The 19,224-nt window shown below is 36.6% G+C and overlaps 1 protein-coding gene across 2 annotated transcripts in view; it reads left to right on the top strand.

Moving 5' to 3' along the window:
- Positions 1 to 19,224, top strand: part of map4l (microtubule associated protein 4 like) — a 105,229-nt gene that overhangs the window by 81,403 nt on the left and 4,602 nt on the right. For both annotated transcript variants that reach the window (XM_038271748.1, XM_038271753.1), the window contains 6 exons: positions 2,796 to 3,139; positions 3,694 to 3,882; positions 6,320 to 6,431; positions 6,719 to 6,778; positions 7,002 to 7,258; positions 11,863 to 11,922. In XM_038271748.1, coding sequence (XP_038127676.1) covers positions 2,796 to 3,139; positions 3,694 to 3,882; positions 6,320 to 6,431; positions 6,719 to 6,778; positions 7,002 to 7,258; positions 11,863 to 11,922 — 1,022 coding nt within the window. The remainder of the gene's footprint in view (positions 1 to 2,795; positions 3,140 to 3,693; positions 3,883 to 6,319; positions 6,432 to 6,718; positions 6,779 to 7,001; positions 7,259 to 11,862; positions 11,923 to 19,224) is intronic.

The following is a 19,224-nucleotide window of genomic DNA, read 5'->3' as shown; positions in this document are numbered from 1 at the left end:
TGTTCAAATCTATAAATAACAGAAGTAGAGATGCAAATAGCAAATGATGTTGCGTGATAAATATCTGTCGCTGAAACTGTTTCACGTTTTAGAAATGCAGGCAGAGGATGTCTTTGTAAAGGTGATGGAAATTATTTAAATTTGCATTTATTAGAAGTTGGAATGTTTAGAGTAGAAATATATGCAAAGTGAAAAAAAATCAAGTGTAATAGAAGTAAAGGATAAAGTCCACATTGACTTTTATTAAAGCATTTAAATATACATTTAAATGAAAAGGATATTGCACCTTTAATCATGGTAGAACTTGTAAAGTGTGGATTTCCAGAACATGAAAATTTATGCAGTAATATTACTTCCTAAAACAAGTACATTTTAATGTAATTGTTTTAATTAAAAGTAAAATTTATTTAACATGGGTTTTAAAAGCACACTGAAAGTAACAAATTATTATACACCTCAAATTATTTTTTTAAAAGGAAAGGTGGGAATGTGTGCTTAGCTCAATATAGTTGTGAAAACCTTGATGTGCTTAAAATTGGTACTAAAAATATGCAAGAATAATGAGTTATTCTGCTTCTCACACAGCCCTACTTTAAAATACACTCATAACTCATATTTGCTGTGAAAGACGAAAATAGTTGCTGATACTGTCAATATGTAATAACAGAGTTTGCATTTAAATACACATATTGGCAGACTGCTGCACCCTAAATGCATTATGGAACATTATCACAGATCCTTCCTGCCAGCAGCTGTAAGACTTTATAACAATCCCTCTTCCAAACAACCTCAATAAGTGCACAGTTTCTTTCTTATTCAGTTAAATAACATGCTGCTGTCTTTTTGCACATCTCTGACGTTGCTGCTATTTTCAGATATCCATTACTGTCCACAGCTGTATTTTGTTTATTTATTCTCCCAGTGCATATTATTTATATTGTTAAAACACTTGACACTAAAATATTTTATTTGTTAATTTGTATTTTACCTCTTCACTATTATTTTATTTTTATACACTCTTCTAAGGTCCACATTTGTGTGACATTTTTTTTCTATAATCTTTTTGCAGCTGTAACCAGATTTTTCCCATTGTGGGACAATAAAGGGATTTTCTATTCTATTCTATTCTATTCTAGAGTTTATGTTTATTCAAGTTTGCTTTTAACTCATAAATGTCTTTTCTAATCAGTTCTTTGGCTATTTTAGGACAATTTTAAATGTTTCCCTTATTTTGTATTTAAACAGTTGTTTGATAAACCGAATAATAATGTAATTGCAAAACATGTTTGAGAGATTTTATTATTTTGCAGAATTAAAGGTTAATTTAGCCTGCTTCCTGTTTATCTAGAACTGTTCTTTTAGCCCATGGCGTGTTTGGTGTCTGTTTAGTCCAGTTAACAATTATTTGATTGAGAAATAAGTTGACACTTAGTTCAATGATTAATTAATCACAATTACTCTGATTAATTGTTTTAGTATTTTTTTCTAAATCTAGAAAATGGTAACATTACCGTTTTCTTTTGACTGTTAGTTTTTTTCCAGTTTTAACCTTTTAATAGGCATTGTGAATTTGAACTTTTTCTATCCCCTTTGTTAAAATGCCTAATTTATCACCACCAGTATTGCGGTATTTTTTAAGGAATCATCTGAAAACTTTTTCTCTATTTATTTTTCACATTTCAATTGGAAACAATTCCAAGTCCCACATCTATACCTGTCACTATGCTCCTGCTGTTTTATATAGAAGAATTTCAGTTCTATTAGATTGGCCGTGTCCGAACGTCCGCCCTAACCCTCTAAATCCCTCAATAACTATATAGAGTTGGGACTATATAGTTAACTTTTTGGTGAACTCAGTTAATTGACAGTTTGGACAGATGATCAGTCATTTTCGCTCTACCTCCCCTCACGGTTCCTGCGCCATCTTTGTTATTAGTCGTAGCTGTCAAATGGCGACAGAGAGCCGTTGTGACAACAAATCCCATATTGCTTTGCAAGGAGAGCACTCACGGAGATTTTCGGGATATATCTGCTGGTCACACTCAGTGTGTGAGTGTGTACGTGAATGGGTAAATGACTGAATGTAGTGTAAAGCGCTTTGGTCAAGGCTCCTGACTTGAAAAAGGGCTATATAAGTACAGGCCATTTACCATAGTGACCATGGATGATCACTTTTGAAGGTGCAATATGGAAAATTTCGACTTTTTCATCCACTAGACATTCGGACACTCATCTAAAATTGTGTATCTAAAATTAGGCTGACATTCAGACATGGCCATTGTTGGGGTTCCTTTATTCACATCTACTTTTAATGACTCCACAAATTTCCACTGTGCTCACATTTTGTTTTGTTTTTTCTATCAATTTAAATTAACTTCTGGGCTGACTGTTATTATCAGAAAATACATTTTTACTGACCTTCAGCTTCCAATCAAGCTACTGAAAATAATGGGTCAACACTCTCGGAAATGTAGAAATATTCATTATTTCACCCACCAAATAATCAAAGGAATAATGTCTCACTTCAATCTCTAGCTTCAGCTAACAGATTCATATGCTAAAGGTCAGCTGAATTTCATTTCTGTTTAAACAGGTTTACTAACTGTTACTTTCTTTGTTCCCAAGAAGATTTAATGTTAGATCTGTTTTTTTTTTTTTTTTATCATTAAGTTGATCACTTTTGGAATCGCAGAAATAGTTGCTTTCAAAAGATAAGGTGTTTTGCCAGCTCTTTTCTAAAAGCTAAATATTTTAATTGGTTAACTCTGACAGCATCACTATTTTTTCCCTGGCAGTGAAAGCTGACAACAAGGAGAAGCTAGACATTAACTCCAGCAAGACGGACAAGATCAACAACTTGGACAAGAAGGAAGAGCAGCTAAAGAAGGACAACAACACCGACAAGAATCAAAAGCAGGAGATGATCCTCAAAAATGAGGAAAAGATTGATAAGCTGAACGACAAGGCTAATGAGAAGCCAGAGAAGGTGGATAAGCCAGAGAAGACCAACAAGGACGAAAAGAAGGAAGAGGAGAAGAAGCCGGCTGAGAAGAAGGAGGAGAAGGGAGGAAAAGGCACAGCCAAGTCTCCCACAGGGAACGGCAGCAAAACCGTTCCAAGCACAGACAGCAAGAGCAAGGTGAGTGTCTTTACACACCAGCGCAAAGTGCCCCTCACACACACTTCCTGCAAGAGAACTCAAACAGTCAGGATGGCAGATGATCCAGTGGTTCTAGAAGGGCTCTTATCACTCCACAGTGACTGCATCGATAATCTCGCTCCGTCTTATTTTTTTGATCATGCTGATATTTAATGTGGGTGTTTGCTGGATGTGCTGTAGTGCATGTGAGTCACACCTCGGGCCCTTTTCCATATCATCTGCTGTCTGTGGGTTGCTGCTCAGTTCCTTTCTCTGACAATTTTGTAATTTATTACTCATTAGCTCTCCAAGGTCGGTCTGTAATTAATATTTTATAACCTTTTTTATGATTGCTTTATGGATGCTTGCTGTGCTGCCATATTCTTCTCACGGCTGGGATTTCACCACTGCTTTTTTTTCTCTTTATCCCCTCCCTGATTTCTTTTTTCCTTTTCCTTTCCCTGTTATAATTTGCTGGTGTTTCTTTATGGGTTTTCTGTATATTTTGCAACTACGTTTTTGTTTTTTTGGGGGGATTTTCATTCATAACCCAGCTTGATCCGGGTTCAACCAAACAAAATTCAACCAAATCACGTCCATCTACCCTCTCCACCAATGATGTGGCCAACTCGGCCAAACGCCCGTCTCCTACTACAGCCAATAAAAAAAGCCCCATGCCCAAGGCGACCACACCCACAGCAGCAAAACGTCAGCCAACCACAGGCTCAACCAAGGCTGCCAAGGTGAGTTTAAATCTGTTGTGTTATATGTGATTAGCAGCAACGTAATTAAAAATAAAGGCCAACAGCTTGAAAATGAGGGAGCCAAACAAAATGTTGAATTAATGTAAATAGATCCTCATGTTTTAGCCTGGGTGAACAATTTACATAGAGAGGCGGGACTATATATCACAATAACAAAGCAAGTTTTATCCAGTTAAACTTTGCAAAGAGTTTGACATCAGTAACTTTTTCTTACCACTTACAGAAGCTTGTAAAATGTGTTTACCTTTGCCACACAGATCTCCTGTCTAATAAAACTTTAAAAGATGTTCTGGTCCTTCGGGATACCAGACATCATGGACCTTCCCTCCGTCCCAAATCTCATTTTAAATCTCACAATATTAAAACCTTCCCTCACACCCAGCACCCCCTGCTTTTCTTCTTGAATTTCAGGTGTATGTCTTAACCTTTTATTAGGTTTTATCCTTTGCTTTTCTCATTTCTGCCTAATTAAAATTTTATTGGCTTTTTGTTCACACGGCACTGGCAGCACACATACAGAAAAGCAGAAATATACATCAACGTTCATACTGTGACACAATGAAGGATTAATACCTGCAGAGGCCCTGAGCACAGAAGCTTAAAGGCCACTGATACTGAGGAGCCCAGTTGGAAATATATGCAAATACCAAGCCTTTATTAGATTTAACTGATAAGGGAAAATCCAATACAGTAGAAGATATTCATAAAGCCTTTACTGTAGAGTAGACCACCTAAAACAGTATTCATGTGCGGAATTATGGAAGAACTTTGACCTTTACTTAGCTGCTTTATACATATATATATATATATATATATATATATATATATATATATATATATATGTATATATATATATATATATATATATATATATATATATATATATATATATATATATATATATATATATATATTAGGGGTGGAACGGTTCACAAAATCCACGGTTCACGGTTTCGCGGTCATGGTTTTCGGTTCGGTATATGTTGATTGTTAGCCTGACATGTTGGTCATGTTGCTGTTAGCATAAACAAAACATGTTGCCCAATGCTTGCACACTGTTGCACTTTTATCCACAACTTTTTTTCCGCCGTCATCGTACAGTAGGTCACTCTAAATGCAAAGCGGTCCCATACAGCAGACCTATAAAGTGCTGCTGGCGCGTCTTCCAACTCCTGTTCTTTCCCACTCGCCATACCCACACAATTCTCCACAACAACTGATTTTTTTCTGCTACACCCGGCTATGCAGCTTCGCTTCTTCTTCTTCTTGTTTACTACTGGTGGTTGGCTTTGGTCGCAGTACCGCCACCTTTTGCTCTAGAGTGTACACGCTTCGCCTATGAGAAAAAGTAGCAGCGAACGCAACACACGCGAATCGAACCGAATGGTTTGGATGGTTTTCATAAACCGTTCCATCCCTAATATATATATATATATATATATATATATATATATATATATATATATATATATATATATATATATATATATATATATATGGTCTCTTACCATGAAGCTAAGAGATAAGTGACTGCCAGGTTGTTGAGCACTTTGTGTAGACTAAAACAAGATGAGTGACGACTGGGCAAAAATAAAAACTCAGTAAAACAGCATTACCTTTTGGTGGGATATGTTCAATGAAGAACTAAGTAAACCATATCTTTATGATACTGTTAGCAAGAACATTTTTGGTGCTCTCTGTCATTTTGCCCCTATATTACGGTATGGTGCACCCTCTGGGCAGGGAGGAGCTAAGCTCTGAGTATCACCAACCACATAGAGAGATGGTTTGTGATGTCACACCATATTCAAACTAAAAAGCTGTAGCTATTCACATCACTATTTCCCAGTTTGCTCTATATAAAATTAGGAATTATTGCATCTTGAAGGCCACTGCTAAAACATATAGCTGTCTCTGTGTGTTCCCTTTGCTGAAACTGTTTGCCTCTTCCATCATTTAACTTGACCAAATGTCTTCATGTTGGCTTTAAATGCAACCATATGAACTGATGACTTGGTGGACTTCCAAGTCTGCATGGTGTCTGTTTTTAGGCAGCTGCAGGCAGTGAGTCTCCACATTGAATTGTGTGTTAAACATCTGATACACAGACATTTTTCAGATTTAACAAAAATGACGTCAAATTTTTGCCACAGCCAAGTTTTTTGTGCCATTCTGATTCTAAAAATGCTAAAAATGTTTACAGGTTACAAAAGTCAACCACACCCACTTACATTAAACCATACACAATTAATGTCAATATGACAAACAACATAAGTGTGGCTAACTGATTTGTTCACATTGCCTCTGTTTTAAAAAGTTTTAGAAGAGTTTATGCTCACATTTTCCTTGTGGTGGTTCCAGGTAATTTGTTTGCAGACTCACAGCTAAGTTATCTCTCCTCTGCTCTGAATTTCAGACTCCAGAAAATGGGGCAGAGAAACGCTCACCTGTTCCAAAAACCACAGCCCCTCCTCGTCAGGCTCCCAACAAGAATGGCACCTCTGCAGCGACGGCTAATAAAACTGCCGGTATACACAGATTACCCACTTGTGCATTATTGTTTTATTAAGAAAAAGGTTGTCTCTGAGAGTCTCTATGAAACTGGGCCAATGAGTCACACTGGCACCTCTAAGGCAAAGGCTCACTGAATTGTTATCATATGTTGCACTTTACATTCAACTGTTAGCTTTCATAGACACCACACTAGTATTTTTATCTGCACATCACAAACAGTGTCTCACCTCTCTAAGAAAGGATGCTGTGAATCATCCAGGGACATATTGTGTCAAACTTGCATCTTTTCTTGTCTCCTCAGCCAACAAAAATGAGAAGACTGATAATAAGACAGGGGAGACCAAGAAACCCAAAACTACAGGTAAGAACAGTAACATTATTAAGGTCTACGTATATAAGATTTATTCATATAAAAATAATGATAAAAGCATTACCATCTTATTTTCCTCTTTGTTATACAGTAAAGTTTATATAAAACATAAATACTTTTTTTTTCATTTATTCATAACCCTCTAAAATTACATTTCCTGTTTTACAGTTAAATTGTTACAACTTATTGTAATTGTGATTTATTTCCTCTACAGCACGTCCTCGCCCAACATCCACAGCCACTCCGGCTACCCCGTCTGCCTCCACCAATGGTGAAGGTGCATCCACCCATCGCCGCCGTGTCATCACAAAACCCCCTGTGCCCAAGCAGACCCCCCTGGAGAAGAAGCCCGCAGCTCCTCGCCCTCCCCGAACCCCCCGACCCATCAATGCTCCTACGCCAGACCTAAAGAATGTGCGCTCCAAAATTGGATCCATCGACAACATCAAGTACCAGCCGGGCGGAGGGAAGGTAAGGGGATTAAAATGGAGTCTTCACCTGAGAGGTCAATAAATAATTCAGAACAGAGATGTTCCTGTCAGGATTCCTGAAAGGCAGAACAAACGAGCTGGTGGATTTGTTATTCAAACAGTTGGCAAGTGCTGCATTATAAGAACTATTTTTATTCTAAAGGCCTTTTCTACTTGATGATTATATTGTGGTTATATCACAAAGCAGTTAACAATTATCTGGTAAAGAAAGCCCAGCCAAATGCATATGGTCTTTAAGTTTGCATGAGAGTGAACAAGCTCAAAATAACTGTGAAGATGAATATACTCAGTTAATGGTATTGTGGAGGATTTTTGTGATTTTTAAAAAAAAAGATTCGCCCCTCCACAGAAAAAAAAGGGAAAAAAAGGACAATCCTGTACCCGTTCCCAATGGGGAACGTCTATTAGACACGTGCAAAAGCATGCACGAGCCCTTTTTTCCTCCTGCACCCTCTGTTTAAAAGTTGGTGTTCTCATAGCTCAAGCTTACTGTGCACGAACATCCGCCCTAACCCTTAAATCCCTCAATCACTATATAGAGCAGGGACTATATAGCAAACTCAGTAAATTTACCGTTCAAAAGATGATCACTTCCCTGTTGGTCGCGGTACTCCAGCTCCACTGTGTGGTGCCTGCACCATCTTTGCTATTAGTCGCCGCTGTCGGGTAGCGACAGCTGTCCACTGTGACAGCAATTCCCATAATGCTTTGTGAAGAGAGCTCTCCACGCAAAGCATTCCAGGATATATCCGCCTCTTCTGTGGCCTTTCTTTTCTTTTCATACACTTTTTAGATACCTTTTCTCTTACAACCCTCTGCCATTTTCAAAGAACCTCGGTGAGAAACGTGAGCTTCAATTACTATCTGAAACCATAGCTCACCACAGATATATGCCTGAAAGTGCGCATGCGCAGAAAAAGATGGCTAACGGGTCAAGCACATAGGACGGCCTTACGTAAACATATCACCATAATGACTGACAGTTAGGAGGACCATTTATTTAGATGATCCAACCAGAAATAAAAGATCATCCTCTAACCCTTTTAATTCAATTTGTAATAGGAAAATAAAATTATAAAGGCTTTAATTTGAAAATATGCATTCAATGTGACACAAAAACTTCCATTTAGAAAGGAATCACGGCTGCCAGTCTTTTATTCCTAACAATCTCTATTAGATAAGTACAACCTAATAATTTAATTAATTCATACTGAACTTTTGAGGTTCCCCAGTTTGTCAAGAAAAGTTTGATGTGTATGTATATGGCTTCCTGCTTACCCCATTAGGTATGATTCTGCAAAGGAATAACATTAAAACAGTTAAAAGCTCAAAAAAGTGGATTTTGCATGATACAAGATTTCTAAGAAATTATTCAGAAGCTAATAACTGCAAATAACAGTGCAATAACAGTGAAAAATGTTTCTAAGAAAACATTATTTTAAATTCACAATTTGTAATTAGCTGCAAAACTTGGGAAGAAAACCAAGTCCAGGAGGTATAGAGTCACGGAGAAAATAATGAGAGCTGGAGTTTAAATGCTGGCCTAAAGGGACACCGGTTATCTGGTCCTAATCAGACCTCTTTTGTAATGTTCATGCTTTTCTCAGCTGGATTACACTTAAATTTGGTTCACCTCTGCTTTTTTCCATTGCTCAATTGAGCAGAAGGTTTATATAACAATAGAAGCAGCTCAGGCATTTATGAACGAGAACTTGATATATTATAAGTGGTTACGTTAAAATATGTAAAGAAAATGTTCTAATAAAATTAAAATATACTTTAAATGTTATGACAAGAATTGTGTAAACCGTTAGTCAGTTGGGATTTTGAACTTAACTTTTATTGTACCTTATAGTTCCATGTGATGTTCTGATTAAAAAATGCAGTGAGCATTATTTCTTTTTGGAATAATTTTAAAAACTGCAAGGTTTACTGAAGTACTGTATGTGTCATGGAGCATTGATTGTAATTGTTCTCATAATGAGGAGATAAGCAGCTATAAATCTCTCCGATAACATCTTTCTCTTTCCTGGCATTGATCCTACGCCATCCTTTTATTCCATCATCTTTCCTCTGGCTTCCTCTGTCTGTCAGTTCCATTCAGCATGCTCTATTATCAGTATTTATCCCTATCTTATTTTTTTTTTATTTAATATTGTTTCTCTGTTCCTGCAGAGAGTCTCCTTCTCTATAGCATACATGGACAGATAACAGCAAAAAATGTATACATGCACATGAGTGACATCTCGTCATGTGTCAGTGACCCGAATAGGTTCCCCATCTCTGTTTGCTCAGAGTTTGTGACTCCCTGTCTTGAGGATTGAATGGTGTTGTCACTTTGAATCACGGGCATGATCCTCTAATCTGCTTGCCTTGCCTTGTGATAGTCTGTCAGTGCAGCTCGTCATTGCTTTTCCATCTTTTCAAAGTTTTGTTTCACAGAAGCTGTTTTTTTGTTTGTTTTTCATATAGTTACGTTCAGAAGTTAAGTCACTCATGATGAATTTGAGCTCTTTGTACTAAATTTCAACTATTCTGTTTTTAAGGGTGGGATTATGGTTCAACCACCGATCGATCGATCGATCGATCGATCTATCTATCTATCTATCTATCTATCTATCTATTTATCTATCTATCTCTTTTAATTTATTTATTGACTTACTTATTAATTAGAATATACTATTATTCTTGGGCCAGGCTTTTAGATTTAATCCAAAAGCTAAAACAACACAGCCATTACAGAGGCCTGAAATTAGCCTTCTCCAAACACATTTTTATATTTGTGATCACTCTCATAATTAAACACCCAATTGTTTCTGAATATCAACAATCTTGCTACAGACTTATTACCTTGCAAGCAAGATGAATCATCATGAGATTTATTAATTAACAAACTCTCGAAAATACATTTTGCCTGAAGCCAATAGACGCATAATCTTATTTTTGTTATTTTTGGAGAATAAAATCTTTATGACTCTCTTTGAATTCAAAAGTTTATATACAATTGATTAGTTTTCCTTTAAACAAATTGAAAGAGCCTAGATATATAGTTTTTAAGTAATTATACTACACTGGAAAAAAGACCAATAAATGTTTGACCAGCATAGAAATTTTAGAAAGACCAACAGAGACATCATCTTCATTCAATTTATCTAGAAGAACAGCATTTCCACATCTGTGCTAGTATCACTCAGCGTTATATTTACCATATTGACCTCTTGTTTATTTACAGTTCTATAGTAATACTACTACACTGGAAAAAGTAAAATAAAAGTTCTTCAAGCTGTATTTTTATGGCCTGGATTTCCAGGGTAGATGCATAATTATGTTTTGCAGGAGTGCAAATGTTCCCTTTATCATCTGTCTTTTCTGTTGGTTTCCATAATTTCACTGCTGCTCTGAATTACAATTGCAAAGGCTCTGTGTCTACTCTTTGATTTTATACCTATTGTTTATTTGTTTTAAGTATTATCTATGCTTTTTATATGTTTATAATGTTTTTTTTTTATCTAAATAATGGCATGGGACTGGGAGTGTGTTATTATCAGCTCTGCAGTCCTTCTACATCTGATTTATAATTGATCTTTGCTATTTTGCGCAGCTTTCTATAGTTCTTTTGCATCACTACTCACACAAATGAAACATTTCGGCATTTATGTTTGATTACAACCCAAAACCTCACAGTATTTAAGTTTTATTTTATATACCAAAAAAAAAAGGAATTATCGAATAAGAAGTAGAAGGATTTCTTTTTTCAAATAAGAAAATTATTGAAACCCATGAGGGACATGGAGAAAAACAATAAGTATCTTGACTTTCATGAGATAACTCACAATCTTTGTTACAGTTAAAGTGGGTCAATTATTAAAAAGCGCCACAGCAATGCAGAGCGCCCATCTGTGACTTATAGACTTAGAGATTTATAGACTTTTATTTTGAGTTTACTCTAAGGAATGAACGTATCAATTCACTGCTTGGCAGAAGAAATGGTTTTCATAACTGTAGTGGATTGTTGTTACAGTAGCATAGACTCTCCATCCATTATACTAAGTTTGAGAAGGAGGCAAAAACTTCACTCGGTGTGGAAAGTTGCAACTCAAAAGAATTGATTTTGATTGTACAAAGAATTAAAACTGGTGGCTGAATACATGAGCAATATGTTTTTGTAGAAACCCAATAAAATGCAGTTTGCAAATGAAGAACAGGAAAAGGCATTTGAATTCAGTCATATTTTAGAACTAATTACTGCTATTCATTGTGATCATTTTTAAAGTGCTCTATCTGTTTCACCTTCTTAGACTATAAACTGCTGTCCTGATCCATGTAATGCATTGTACCCAGCTTTTTGAAAGTTGTCATACATCCAGACCATCAGTCTGTAGACTAGATTAATGTGTTTTTTTTCCCACCCAGTCTTTTGCGTTTATTGACTGTAACAACCCACACATTTATGTGATTTATCCAGCCTCTCTCCTTTTGACCCCCCTCATGCTCCCACACTAACTCCTGCTTTTCCATGTCGTTCTGCTTTGGCGTGTGGTTGGTCGAGGTTTTTATTGACTAAGGGCCTGGTTGTCTCCCCAGGTCTCCTCCACCCTGAACAGCAAGACATCAGACTCCTCCACCCCTGCCGCCAAGGCCAGAGTGAGTCTCTGCCACCTGAAACACCTCTACATTCTCCAACAGATCTGTATTTTCCACATTATCCACATCCATCCAACACACAACATGCCTCCCTGTTCACGTGAAGATTACAAAAATATGTTGCCTTCAATACATTGCCCACATTTTATAGTATTTGCAACTTTAACTGGCTTTTTTAAAGTACTGTAATAATTTCTAGCAATTCATCAAAAAACCTTAACTTTGTAGTAAAAGTAGCATTTTTTTGTCAAGGGAAAATATTGCATGTGTATCAGCCTCTGCTATATTTTCACTTCACGAGAAGTGAAGTACTGAGAGAAAGCATACAGGGAAGCCCAACCAATAAATATCTTTGCATCTTACAACCGCCTACATACATGGCTTCACCCTAATTATTAGTGCCCTTTACAAATTCTGTATCAGATCCAATTCACAACATTGGTTTCAGAGCATAAATTACAACCAATAAAGATATTGTCACTGATTATTGAGAGGAACATATTCAGCAATATTCTTAACATTATTGTTTTTTTTAAAAACAATAAAACATAGCTATAAAACATAGCTATTTTTATTTATTCTTTTATATTCTTTTACTATATTTTGAAACTGTGTCTCGTTTCCTTTTGGAAACAAACTGGGTTATCTATATCTGCGAGCAGCTTGAACAATTTTGTATATATCTGTATATTAGTGATGTGCTAATGGTTTATAACCTCAAAATCTAGTTGATATAAAAAATATAGATAGGATGTGAACTCTCCCTGTTTTTTAATGCATCCTCCCTGCTGCTGTTGTCACCATACAGTTGATACTGTTGATTTCAGTGCACCAAACCAGTTCCATAAATCCTCCAAGTAAGCAGATAACATTACTTCCACCTCCATATCCCTTCATCCATCTAAAGTACATATGGATCCATGTTGTTTGATGTTATATATTTTATGAAATGGAGTCATTTAAAGTGTTGGCTCTGTTCTACTGCTGTCTCAGACTTGGCCCACAGTGACCTCTGACTTTGGTGTAGCCATGGATAAATCTCTTCTCTCTCCTTTCTTTATTTTTCTGCACATCAAACCTAAGAACCAAGCAAAGTAAAAAATGAGCTTCTAAGTTGCACAAAAGCTGCAGTACAACTGTCAGCAAGCTGACAACGAGAGACTGTTTTGCTTCTTTAATGTCAGTGTTTCTTCTTAACTTTTTATTTCATCTCCCAGTTACAGTGACGATGCAGACTGCTAACTGACTCAGAAAAAAGAAGATGTTTTTATAGTGGATAAATCCTTTCAAAAGTATTTATATCCCTTGACTTCCCACATTTAATAACAATGCCGGGATTTTATCTATTTCACTGGAATTTGATGTGATGGAGCAAAATAAAATAATTGCTTTTGCAAATTTTTGAAAAAAGAAAATCTGAAAATTGGGTTTTTATGCATTCCCCCAGCCTTAGTCAGTACTTTCTAAAATTAGATTTTGCAGTACTTTGTTAGGTGACTCTAAAAGCCTAATAAATTATTAACAGATATTTGTGTCCAGTTTTTTTGCAGAATATCTTTAGCTCAGTCAGTTTGAGTTAAGAGCTTGTGTTAACATCAGTTCTCAAGTTTGAGAAAAAAATCTTAATGGGATTTAAGTGTGAGCATTGGTGGGGCCATTCTAAAAAAAAAATATATATATATACACATTTTAGCTCTGAGTAAATGCACTACTTAAAGGTATTTACTTATTTTCTTCCAAGATGGGCCTGTTTTTGGCTTCAGCCATTTTTACATCTACTTTGACTGGTTTCGCACATCTTTTTGTTATTACTTAAGTTATGCATTAGGAAAGCTGATCATTGATAGGAAACAATGAAAAAAATGTTTGTCTCTGTTTTTGTGTGTGTGCTGAGATGCTGAAAAAACTGCTATTTTGCCCTTTCTATTTAAATGCAAAACATTAACAGTTTTCTTTAATCAATGAAAATAAAAGGACGTTTTACTTTATTGACAAATGTTTTTTAAGCATGTGGGGTGTTACGAAAGATGATGCGGTGTAGATTTATGAAATGAAAGCAATGACCTTGACTGGTTCCAATGGTTGGAATCATCCAGATGGCAGAGGCTTCCCCACTGGGCTTCTGCCTCAAAAGTTTTTAGGTAATAGGTCCTGAATTTTCACACAAACAGGGAGCATCCTCCTTTATATCCTCTGCCTGTATCTCCTCCACATAGATGGATTATGTTGCATATTGTTGCTACCCTTGGGATGGGTACAATAAATCAAATCTGCTCTCTAAAACCTTAGTACATGTAAAATCCGTTTTTAAACAGGGCGATTACTTTGCACCTGTTATCCACACAAACATAGTAAAAAATCAGATATATGCCCCATTAATTGTGTATGCAACTTTTTGTGTGCATAAGTAAGTTAGTGCCCCTTATTTGAGATTTTAGTTGAAAAGGGCCTGATATTATGCATATACAGGTGCTGGTCATAAAATTAGAATATCATGAAAAAGTAGATTGATTTCAGTAATTCCATTTAAAAAGTGAAACTTGTATATTATATTCATACATTACATACAAACTCATATATTTCAGATGTTTATTTTGTTTAATTTTGATGATTACAAATGACAACAAATGAAAATCTCAAATTCATCATATCAGAAAATTAGAATATTACTGAAGACCAATAAAAACAAAGGATTTATAGAAATGTTGGCCAACTGAAAAGTATGAACATGAAAAGTATGAGCATGTACAGCACTCAGTATTTAGTTGGGCCTCCTTTGGCCTGTATTACTGCAGCAATGCGGCGTGGCATGGAGTCGATCAGTCTGTGGCACTGCTCAGGTGTTATGATAGCCCAGGTTGCACTAATAGTGGCTTTTAGCTCTTCTGAATTGTTGGGTCTGGTGTATTGCATCTTCTTCTTCACAATACCCCATAGATTTTCTATGGGGTTAAGGTCAGGAGAGTTTGCTGGCCAATTAAGAACAGGGATACCATGGTCCTTCAACCAGGTACTGGTAGCTTTGGCACTGTGTGCAGGTGCCAAGTCCTGTTGGAAAATGAAATCTGCATCTCCAAAAAGTTGGTCAGCTGCAGGAAGCATGAAGTGCTCTAAAACTTCCTGGTATGTGGCTGCGTTGACCCTGGACCTCAGAAAACACAATGGACCAACACCAGCAGATGACATGGCACCCCAAACCATCACTGACTGTGGAAACTTTACACTGGACTTCAAGCAACGTGGATGAAGTGCCTCTCTTCTTTTCCTCCAGACTCTGGGACCTTGATTTCCAAAGGAAATGCAAAATTTACTTTCACCAGAGAACATGACTTTGGACCACTCACCAGCAGTCCAGTCCTGTTTCTCTTTAGCCCAGGCAAGACGCTTCTGACGCTGTCTGTGGTTCAAGAGTGGCTTGACACAAGGAATGCGAAAGCAGAAACCCATGTCTTTCATACGTCTGTGTGTGGTGGTTCTTGAAGCACTCACTCCAGCTGCAGTCCACTCTTTGTGAATCTCCCCCACATTTTTGAATGGGTTTTGTTTCACAATCCTCTCCAGGGTGCGGTTATCTCTCTTGCTTGTACACTTTTTTCGACCACATCTTTTCCTTCCCTTCGCCTCTCTATTAATGTGCTTGGACACTGAGCTCTGTGAACAGCCAGCCTCTTTAGCGATGACCTTTTGTGTCTTGCCCTCCTTGTGCAAGGTGTCGATGGTCGTCTTTTGGACAACTGTCAAGTCAGCAGTCTTCCCCATGATTGTGTAGCCTATAGAACTAGACTGAAAGACCATTTAAAGGCTTTTGCAGGTGGTTTGAGTTAATTAGCTGATTAGAGTGTGGCACCAGGGGCCATCAATTTTGAACCTTTTCACAATATTCTAATTTTCTGATATGATGAATTTGAGATTTTCATTTGTTGTCATTTGTAATCATCAAAATTAAACAAAATAAACATCTGAAATATATGAGTTTGTATGTAATGTATGAATATAATATACAAGTTTCACTTTTTAAATGGAATTACTGAAATCAATCTACTTTTTCATGATATTCTAATTTTATGACCAGCACCTGTAGATAAAGCAGCTATGTTTAGGTCTCATCTTATCAAAGCACCTCATAAATAAGCAATGTTTTTCTTTGCAGGAAATGTTTTTTTTTTACCTCAAATTAAGTAAATCAAGAAAACAATTTCCTTATAAAATAAAGAATAACATTGTCCTATATCATCTTATTCTAGGGGCAAAGATAACCATTTCATTTCAATATCCTCTTATTTACCTGCTCATATTGAGGGCAAAATTGACTCATTTTAAGAAATGTTTACTTATTTTTAGATCGGTTCTTGCATACACGTATGTTTGCTTTGTACATATTTTGCACTGACAAAAAGGGTTGGATTCCAGGAAGTTGAAATCCATATTTTTTTTCCATATTTCTTAAAGATAAAGAACATATCCAAATAAATTCAAGATGTATACTTAAGGTATGTAAGGTAAATTTCGGATTATTCAGGATCAGAACCACTTGAAAATCCATAGATCCAGGATATTGCGTACTCCAGGGATTCAGCAGATCCCCCCCAGGATCTTCTTGCATTTAAGATTTTGAAGACCTCTCAGCATGTGTCCTCAGTTATACGCTAGTATCCTGGTCCAACATTCTCAGAAGATCCTTATTAGCATTTCCTTGCTGATTCCTATCATCTTCAGAAGATCTTTCAAGACATAACCTTGTATATGCACATATTCTGACCCTGTATTATGTATCCTATTAAGGTTGTTCCTATACATTAGAAGAAATATTCTATTGCATCTTTTGAAGATTTCTCATAATACTATTTGGCATAAAGGGCTGGGGATTTTATACTGATATTCTCTTTCTAGTTCAACATTTTAGTACATGAAATGTTGTAGATTTGTAGATTCCATTAGTGACTGTGGTCCTATTAACAGTTTATTTTGTTTAGGCGGCTGTGGGGCCATTTAATTCTGATTTATGTTAGTTTAAGACCTCATTACTCGGAATAGCTTCTTTACACATAGGTAGACTTTCTATATTAGTTTACTTGAAAAGGCAGCTGATGTTATGTTTGTTTTAGTGGTATCTCAATCAGGTACTTTTCTTCTTTTTTTGAAAACATTTGAAAATCATTTATCATTTTCCTTCCGCCTTACAGTTATGAATTATTTTATGTTGGTCTTTCATTGACATTTTACAAACGTACACAAAAATTGGAGGTTTTAATGCATGACAAAATGTAAAAGAGTCCCAGAGGCTTTTAAATATTTGCACAGCATATTACATTGCATTGGCCCTGTCCAATATTTGTATTTTAAAGCAGCTTTTCCAAAAATTGACATATTTTCATTTCAACGGAGGAAATGCTGCAGAACATTACCAATAACTTAAGTGGGCCTATAAGATTAAAAGCTACCAATATCACACTAACTTTGTGGTTGCTTGAAATCAATTAAGTAATACGTGATATAAAAGAGGTAAAAAAAGACACAAATATAGATATATGTATTTATACACAGCTGCTCTTTTATGTGTTTCTGTGTAGTTGCATGTGTGCGTGTGCGTGTGTGTGTGCTAACTGTGCTTAGTGAGTCATCCATTGCCTGTGCCACCTGCGTCATCATGCTGGGTTTTTTTTCAGGCGAAGGAGACTTAGACACAAAGAGACTGGAGGAGGCCTTCTTACGACTGATGCTGGGCTTTTTTTAATTCCACACTACAACCAAAGAGGCTAGCTGAAACGTGTAGAATATGTAGTCGAGATCCATGTGAAATACCTGTCTCTACCAGATTAACACTGAGTTTCCTTAGTTTAATAAAAGAGAAACTGTAGTCTAAAATATTAGTAATAATCATCTTTATTTTGTCATTGCAGCTTTGTACGCTAAAATTAAACTTGTCCTCTGTATTTAAACCATCACTTAGGAAGCAGTTGGCTGCCCCTTTTGCTCGGGGACTTTAGTCACTGTGCTTGGAACAAGTGACCCTGCAGCCTTACAAGGACGCGAGAAACTTGCTCAAACCACAAGGCCACCAATTAGCAGAGATGACTAACAATACAATTTGCTCTTAAGATCAAAGTCAGCTTAAAGGGAAACGCCGTTTATTTTTTTACATTGGCCCCTCGATTTTACGTTATTACATGATGTTCTACTCACCCATATGAGTTTTGTGTCATTTGGAGCCGTTCTGAAGATATTCCTTTAGGTTATATCCAGGTAACGTCTTCCTATGGGCAACGACTTGAAGGCACAAACTAAACTGTTCATAATTTATTCTTTATGGTACGCCAGCATTCATAACATGTAGGCGAATCACTGTCACCAGACACCCGCGATTATATTATTTATATTTATATCTTATAAAAACAAAGCAGCGTGTGTATGACATCATCCGCGCGCGCCGGCTACCGGCCTGGGCCACAGGCGGCTACGCTCTACCCCCTCTATACATTCGGCTAGCTAATCTGAATCATTCAATTCCATTTCGAGAGCGAGATCATCTGTGGTAGTAGCACTAGACATCTTCCAGGCATGCGAGTAAAACTAGCAGCAGTTCAGCGGACAGGATGAATGAATGGTAGCTGGCGCGTGCGGATGACATCATACACACTCCGCTTTGTTTTTAAAAGATATAAATAATATAACCGCGGGTGTCTGGGGGACAGTGATTCCCCTACATGTTATAAATGCTGGCGTACTATAAATGATAAATTATGAACATTTTAGTTTGTGCCTTCAAGTCGTTGCCCGTAGGAAGACGTTACTTGGGTATAAACTAACAGAATATCTTCAGAACTGTTCCAAATGACACAAAAACTCATATGGGTGAGTAGAACTTGATGTAATAACCTTAAATCAAGGGCCCAATGTAAAAAAACGGCGTTTCCCTTTAAAGACGCATTATGGAGTTTTCTAATGATACTACCACCTGTGGCCAAAACAAAGAACTGCAGCAACCATCCGCTACTTATCATACTGTAGCTCAAGCTCTTATATGAAGGGGTTGTTTTTTTCACCTTACAAGGAGTTTCTATTGGTGTTTGAGTTGAGTTGGATGCCGTTCTTGTCTGAATATCATCAAAATCCATTTTGAATATTACACTTCTATTGTGTGCTAGATTCTCATTTGACATGAGCACCGTTGATGTCGCATTCAGAGATCAGCGTGGGATATTCCAACCTGAAGAACAGGAAAAATAGGCTATAGATGCATGGGTGATGAACCACTTAGTTGTTAGTCAACTGTGTTTTAGACTTAGAATTAGACTTAGATTT

The sequence above is a fragment of the Cyprinodon tularosa genome, unplaced genomic scaffold (assembly GCF_016077235.1).
Source record: "Cyprinodon tularosa strain WSP-4 unplaced genomic scaffold, ASM1607723v1 ctg12, whole genome shotgun sequence".
NCBI classification, from domain to species: domain Eukaryota; kingdom Metazoa; phylum Chordata; class Actinopteri; order Cyprinodontiformes; family Cyprinodontidae; genus Cyprinodon; species Cyprinodon tularosa.
This window is presented reverse-complemented; position numbering and strand designations above follow the sequence as displayed.